Genomic DNA, 7,098 nt, shown 5'->3' on the forward strand with positions numbered 1-7,098 from the left:
AGGTACGGAAGGCCGACCTTGTCTCCGGATTCTGGAGATTTGCGTCTGGAGATTTCTTAAAGGCGGATTTGATGCTGTTGTTGCAGGAAACCGCACACAACAAAGGCATACGGTCCGGTGTCGTTCTCTCTCAAGACTGTTTCGTGACTGGCGATTTTGAAGGCCGTCTGCTGGTTTGGAGACGTCAAGGAGCGCGGTTTGAGGTTTCCGCCACGCTTACCATCCACGCGCCAAATTTTGTCTTCGCCCTTGTCCGCAGGGACGATCGAACCTTTTTCAGCGCCGACAACAAAGGCCGCATCTACCTCTGTTCCACCGACGGCAGCGTCCTCGCAATGCTCCCAGGACACGACCAGGCCGTCGGCAGCTTGGATTTTCGAGACGGCGTTCTGGTCAGCGGGAGCTGGGACAGCACTGCGCGTGTTTGGCGTGAGGACGGCGAGCTGCTTCACGAGCTGCAAGGCCATTCCTTCGGCGTATCCGTGTGCGTAATGAGCTCCACGCCTTTGATTGTGGTTACTGGCAGCCAAGACGGCGCCCTACTAGTCTGGTTGCAGGGCAGGCTCGTGCACACGTGTCGAGGCGCCCACACAGACCTCATTCGGCGCGTAGTGCGGATTGATGACTCCACATTTGCCACATGCTCGAATGATCAAAGCGTGGCCATTTGGAGTCTTAACCGATCGATGGAGATCGAGTCGGTTAACCGTCTTGTAGATCACAAATCGTTCGTATACGATCTAGACATCCAACGAGGGGAGCAGCTGCAGCTGGTTTCGGCCTCAGAGGACTGCTCGGCCCAGATTTGGTCGTTGGATGGTAAAGTCCTCCACCACCTTCCTGGTCGAAAAAGTCTCTGGGTATCGCGGTTCCTAAACGAGGAAGAGCTCCTGATCGCTGGAGAATCGGGCCACGTGACGCTGCTGAGTCTCCTTCCATGTGAGGGCTCAGAGGCTGAAGGTCAGACCCTCCTCTATGAGTCAGAGTGCCAAGAAGCGCGAAAGGCGAGTAGACGCCCAGTAGATGTCAAATCTCTGCCTACCGAAGACAAACGATTCGTGAGCTTAAGGCGTGTTGCCGATGCAGTCAATGCGAGGGACTAAGGCGGGCCAGCACGCTATGTTCCAACGGGGAGACGTTGCTGTCATTTACATCTGGAATCAGAATGAATGGGAGTTCGTGGGAGAAGTCGTTACTGGTCAGGAGGACTCGGCCATTATCGGTCACAGCGGTCAAACTTACGAGGGCGATGACACCTTTCCTCCAGGTGTTTATGACTTCATCTTCCAGGTAGAGATAAGAGACGGCGGCCCACTCGCCCTGCTCCCGTATAGACGGTCCGAACAGCCCCTCACTGTCGCTGAACGCTTCTGTCTGCGCGAGAATCTCTCCCGAGCCAACATTCAACAGATTGTCGAATTCATCAAGAACAACGCCGATCTACCGGAGCCGTCTGCGCGGTCCGCAACCCAACACACAGAGCCTGCCAGTGTGCATTTTCCCGTGGCTGAGATCGTGACGTTCAGGTCCACCAAGAACGTACACGTGGCTTTCGAAAAACTAGCTGAGTTCGCCACCGAGCATGGAGACGACGTAGGTGGCGGGGAGCTTTCTCACATAGGCCTGGACTGAGTTGGAGTTGGGGTACCTGGAGTCCATGCGGCAGTCCATAACTGACTCTGGTCGCCGGCTGCGTATGGTGGAAATCGAGCTGATGAAGGCCATGAAGCCTCTGCGGTGGCCACACAACCAGCGGCTTCCTTTCCTAGATGTCTGGCGTATGTTCCTGCTCCACCCGAGCTCGAGTGCCCTCTTCAAGGGCCCCGACGATGGGTGGAAGTACACAGCCGTCTTCGTTGGCATCGCGCGAGACCCCGCCTACCCGATGCCAGCGCGGCAGATGGCTCTCCGGGTGCTGTCCAACCTGGCAGCGTCGCCAACTACTCGACGGGCTCTCTGTTTCAAGTTCTCTTACATTGCACGGGACTTGTCGAGGTTGCCGAGCGAGCTGATGCCGACTCTTGGTGCGCTTCTTCTGAATTACGCGGTAAGCGTGCCTCAATTCTCAGCCGAGGTGGACGCTGCGGCAGTCACCTCTTTGCTTCGCGAAGTCGCAACGCACGAACCCTCCGAGTATCTGGCACTTACCGCTCTGGGCACCCTGCTGTGCGCCAGCAAGGCAGCTCGTTCCGAAGACTGCACGTGGGCACGCTCGACGAGGGTGGCGGGTCGCGAAGCGGAGTGCGCAAGAGATGTACAGGCGTTTCTGGACCATTTTTGAGTGACATCCATTCGATCGTGTTCTTTATGAAATGGTGCTGACATGCTTCTTACCGGCAACATATCAAGCCCATAGAGGCATCAGGACAACCTAGCAAACAGCCATGCTAACCTCGAGGAATCCACCAGAACTGCGTTTGACCGAATAATAATACGCATGAATCTGACTGAATGTGTGCGAATCCTCCTTTGGAAGAACAACTTCTGGCGTCGGCAGACTCGTGTGACTGCCATCCTCATGCTACAAATGATTGTGTGGATCAGCTTTGTGGCGCTGGGCGTTAGTTTGAAAGGCAACACATACACCTATCAAACTGACGTATCAGGGGAAAACACGCCTGTGACTGCAGTGCAGCCCGTGCGCCTCTATCTCTCCAGGAACCGTCGCGCTGATGCAGACCTGTTCGCCGAAATCGTCCAGAGATTGAAAACCGAAACAATGGCCATCGATTTCGTCGACGAGTTGGATGACGAATCCGTGGAGCTGCATGTGGAGGCCTTGGACTACCAGCCCTTCTTCATGGACTACACCCTGAACTTCCCCGATAAGGCCGTCCCTTGCATCGCCAAGGAGAACTTTAGGCAGTACGTCCACGACTGCCGACGATTCACGCAACAGACCTGCGAGGTGGGAAAGTACTTCAAATCCGGCTTCGTGCAGGTCCAGAACCTCTGGATGAACGCTGCCTTCGAGACGCTTTGGGACAGGGCTGGAGGACTGCCTCGACTGAACCGAGGTCCGCCAACATCCACTCAGTTGTCCGTACCATTTGGAACAATGATGTTCGAGAAGTTCCCCCGTGACGTCGACGTCGCATCCACCTTTAAGGATATTGCCCCCCAGGAGACCTTCCTCCTGGTTTTTGCGATGTCGGGGTTCATCGCCAGGATGTGCTCCATGCTGGCTGCTGACCTCGAGTCTAGTTTCGACTCCACACTCCGCTCTGTCGGCGCACCAGCTTCGGCGTTCCTCATCTCATGGGCGGCTTTGCTGGCCTTCAGCGCACTCGTCGCCGCTTGGGTGGCCGTTATTCTCTCGCAATTATTCGGACTCTTCGGATTCTTCACTACTCCATTCTTGGTTCTCATTCTCTTCTCGCTTTACAATCTTGGCCTTACTGCCAACGGGATCGCAATTGCGCTGGTGAGCAACTCGACACTGGGCGACCCAGATCTCAAGAAGCGTGAGGTTCACTAACATGTACTGCGTTCTCTCCCCTGTTGTCGCCTATTGCGTGGCAGCGGCCACGAGGTTCAACGACCAATTTGACAAGTCTCGTTTTCTGAGGCAGGCGATGGCGGTCGTTTCGACACTGTCGCCTACGTTGTCATTCACCAACGCAACCATTGAACTGATCGGTAGGTCTCCCTTTCGAGGAGGTCACCTCCGACAAGAGCTGTTTGGTAGTGGACAGATCAGTTCCGTGAGGCCAAGGGACACATTTGACGCAGGAACTGTCCAACATGCTACTTTCCACGTGTGTTTTCGTGATTCTATCTGCAGTCGCACATTGTTGGCACGTCCCACGATTGGATGAACCCCACTGCGCTGGGGTGGGCCCTCTTTTCCAGCTTTGTGTAAGTGGGAAGCCAAATCTGCCTCTCAATGCGCTGCCACTGTCAGTCAAGGACCACGTGAAGCTCATCGCAGCTCTGCTGGGTGTTTCAGTTCCCTTCAGCGGGGCTGACGACAACCTGGCAGTAGCCACTCCGCTCAACCCAGATATGGAGCTTACTTGGAACCAGATACTCTCACTCATTCGATCATTCGCGCTGGAGGCCTTCGCAGAGGATGAACCGACAGACAAAGCCGTTTGGTTCCGAGTGCACTGCCTCTGCTCTCTGCTGGCGGGCCATCACCGGAGAACGGTGGTGGTCGTCGTGTCTGACGTGCGATTGCCTGACGACGCTATCACGTTCGCGTTAGACTGCCTGGAGGCGGCAGCGGTAACTCTGCGCGTACCTACGCGAATCGTAGCGAGGACCGTTGGGGAGAGGTGCCTGGCGGGCGTCAACCAGGAGCAGAACGCGACGGTAGTCTGGCCTCCGTAGGCGGAATTGGTACGCCCCGACACAGAATGGCGCCGAAGTCGACAGAAAAGGTGGACCTCCAGCCGTCTCGACGCCGTCAACTCGGCCGCCGTGTTAGCCTGGTACATATGTTCGTGGGTGTAGGTAGGTCACGCCATGCAGCATCGTCGGGGAGAGGGTGCGCTGCACGTGCTGGTGACATTGGTTATCCTTGTGCTGCTCATTGAGCACAGGTCCTTTATGACGGAGGTCCGGTTGAGGTTCGATTGCAGTGACATAGGACGGCACGTAAATGGCTTGTGAGGCTGGGAGCGCATCCGTATCAGAGTTCCCGTTCACGTCCAGAGGAGTGCGTCAGGAACCATCTTTCGAGGTCCGCTCCCGATCTACGCGTTGCAAGAGGAACCTCCACTCGTTACATCCCTGACCTCGAAGAATTACTGGACGCGTTTACTGCTACAACGGTGGATCCGCGATTATCAAAACCCCCTCAACAGGCTAGGCGTGGTGGAGGATTTCCGCACGCCGAACCTGTCAATCGCCAAGAGCACCCTTTTCCTTTCCAGCCTGGGTTCTGTTTTGGACGACATGGTTCTCGACAATGTGCCCATTGAGACGGTCACCAAAATCGATGACCTCTCCGACGAAGGTGACATACCCAGAGTAAACTTAGAGTCGGTGGAGCATTTTTTTGGCGAGCAAGGCGCGGAGTCAGATATCGTTCTCTCGAGCGTCATATCTGACGAGCAGCTCGTCCGGCTGCAGGAACCTTCTGGTGTGGCTGTCCGGATGTTCCTTCTGGCCAACAGCCTGTCAAAGAAGGTGTTCTATCCGCTGGCCCTGGCAATCGAGTTCGAAACCGCGCCTAACTACCGCCTCTTCTGGGATCCCAGTGCGCTCCACGCAGTTCCGACCTTCGTGAACGCCTTCTTTGAAGGCCTAATCCGCCGATTCGTGCCGAATCAGACAGCCGCCATCGTCAAAGTCAGCAGTGTACCCCGGGTTGGCCGTCGACTGTTCCGCATCAAGAAAAGGGCGATGGCCATCAACAGCCTCCTACCCACGCTTCTTAGCCTGGTTCCCTGGCATCAAAACCGCGGGTTGATGTCCGTTGCGAAGTCCGGCCTCCTGAACGTCTTCCTTATGATGGGCGTAAGACCTACGGATGTCGTCCTGACAGGGGTTCTCCGCACCATCCCAGGAGCGTTGGCGGCGTTACCATTCGTGTATTGGCCGCGAGTAACGCTCGTTGCCCTTTTGCAGTTGATAACCTTCGCTGCGATTATTGTAGTGGTAGGTGTGCTTCAGTGGATGACCGTATTCGTGCGGGTGACATTGCTGGCGCTGTTGTTCTCCCTGACCTTTATAGCTCAGAAGATGGTGCTTGATCACTGGGTGTCTATGTTGGCATCCAAATTTCTGACAGCGGATGAGATTTCATGCTACATCCACGGGACATGCTGCTTTCTGCTCCCTGGGTACCCAGTTGTGGGGTGTCTCCTCGCTCTGCACATGGATGACCCGATATTTTGGCATCTCAGCTTGTCGACATGGGCGGTAGTTGGCTCGGTATTCCAGGCGACCGCCTCTCTGTCGGCAGGTGTCATTGTCACAGGAATCGTGCGTCGGACGCCGTTTACATCGTTAAGGACTTGGACCTCAGAGAGCGAATGCCCTGAATCTGCTTTCCAGCAGCTGCCCCTGGAAGTGCAACACATTTGGCCGTGTGACCTTGGAACCTCAATCCGCCAAGTAGAGTCCAGCGTCGATAGATTCCGGGCTGAGGTGCAATCTCCAGTGGGGAGCCAAGTCCCATTTCACTCAGAATTCACAGAGAAGCAAGCTGTTCCGTGCAGCTAATCCATTGCTTCCTCTGCTCATAGTCCACAAGCTTAGCGCGCAGCACGCGACGTCAACAGAAGCGTCGATACGAAAACTATCACTGCATGTGATGCCTGGACAGTCCCTGGTAATCGTGGGGCCTCAGCTGTCAGGGAAGACGACGCTCGTCAAGGCAATCTGCAACGAGATCGTAAAATCTGGAGAGAATGTGGTGGGGCCTGTGGGAGACGTTGGGGTCGCCCACGCCAATCTCTCCTACTTGGAAATCGGAGTAGAGCTACAGCGGCTCTTTTTCATGGACGATGGGGAGGAACTGGCTCGCTGGGGCCTCAGGCCTCATGCGTGTACGCGGCTCAGGGACATGCCCCGTCACCTGCTTAAACGGGTGTCACTAGCGCTGGCTTTCCAAAGTCGACTCGTTATTCTTGACGAGCCGTCGCTAGATGCACATGAGGAAGATCTTCTACTGCTTCGTCAGCGTCTGCTTCTGTTGGGACACCAGGCCGTGATAATCACTACGGGGAACCCCAGCGTCGCGTCCATGCTAGGCAGGACCGTGGGTTTCTTTGGGGAGGGGGACCTCAAACTGTGGGTTCCAGCAACTAGCCTGGCCCAAGTGGAGTCGGGTTGGAGATTGGAGGTCTGTCTGCGTCGGCAGCCAGGAGCGCTTGCCGCCTTAGTGAGTGACGCCAACCTGCGCTTAGTTGACAGGGCCATTGTCGGGGACAAAATTTGGGTAAGGCTCACAGGCACTGGGGAGGTCACAGAGATCCGTAAGCGCTTCCTGACACGCCCCGGAGTGTTGTCTGCTAGGATACTACCTTTCGGCATCGACTCAGTGATGAGCGAGCTCCACCGAATCATATCTATTGATCGACAGCAATAGCAGCCTATTTGACACGCCTCTTCTTGCGTCTCTTGTCGTCTTCGTCGTCGCTCATGACA

The 7,098-nt window shown here is 55.8% G+C and overlaps 2 protein-coding genes across 9 annotated transcripts; both read left to right on the top strand.

Moving 5' to 3' along the window:
• Positions 1-71: 71 nt before the first annotated feature.
• KVP17_004161 (uncharacterized protein) lies at positions 72-2,281 on the top strand (the record flags this gene model as incomplete). Of its 4 annotated transcripts, XM_068522110.1 has the most annotated exons (3): positions 72-1,058; positions 1,087-1,593; positions 1,622-2,281. In XM_068522110.1, 3 exons carry the CDS (start codon positions 72-74, stop codon positions 2,279-2,281), a joined length of 2,154 nt encoding a protein of 717 aa, XP_068378041.1. The 4 variants fall into 4 exon arrangements, with proteins under 4 accessions (XP_068378041.1, XP_068378039.1, XP_068378040.1 ...); XM_068522108.1 differs by lacking the exon at positions 1,622-2,281 and having other exon boundaries at positions 72-1,103; XM_068522109.1 differs by lacking the exon at positions 72-1,058 and having other exon boundaries at positions 1,120-1,632.
• Positions 2,282-2,437: 156 nt separating this feature from the next.
• KVP17_004160 (uncharacterized protein) lies at positions 2,438-7,039 on the top strand (the record flags this gene model as incomplete). 5 transcript variants are annotated; one of them, XM_068522106.1, is made up of 7 exons in its annotated part: positions 2,438-3,424; positions 3,453-3,704; positions 3,733-4,328; positions 4,358-4,445; positions 4,474-4,610; positions 4,638-6,108; positions 6,137-7,039. In XM_068522106.1, 7 exons carry the CDS (start codon positions 2,438-2,440, stop codon positions 7,037-7,039), a joined length of 4,434 nt encoding a protein of 1,477 aa, XP_068378037.1. The 5 variants fall into 5 exon arrangements, with proteins under 5 accessions (XP_068378037.1, XP_068378035.1, XP_068378038.1 ...); XM_068522104.1 differs by lacking the exons at positions 3,733-4,328; positions 4,358-4,445; positions 4,474-4,610; positions 4,638-6,108; positions 6,137-7,039 and having other exon boundaries at positions 2,438-3,478; XM_068522107.1 differs by lacking the exons at positions 2,438-3,424; positions 3,453-3,704; positions 4,358-4,445; ... (1 more) ...; positions 4,638-6,108; positions 6,137-7,039 and having other exon boundaries at positions 3,745-4,332.
• Between the last annotated feature and the right edge of the window lie 59 nt (positions 7,040-7,098).

This window comes from the organism of the source record quoted next, assembly GCF_019968985.1.
Source record: "MAG: Porospora cf. gigantea B chromosome Unknown PgB_NODE_164_length_31943_cov_183.653, whole genome shotgun sequence".
Classification (NCBI taxonomy): Eukaryota; Apicomplexa; class Conoidasida; order Eugregarinorida; family Porosporidae; genus Porospora; species Porospora cf. gigantea B.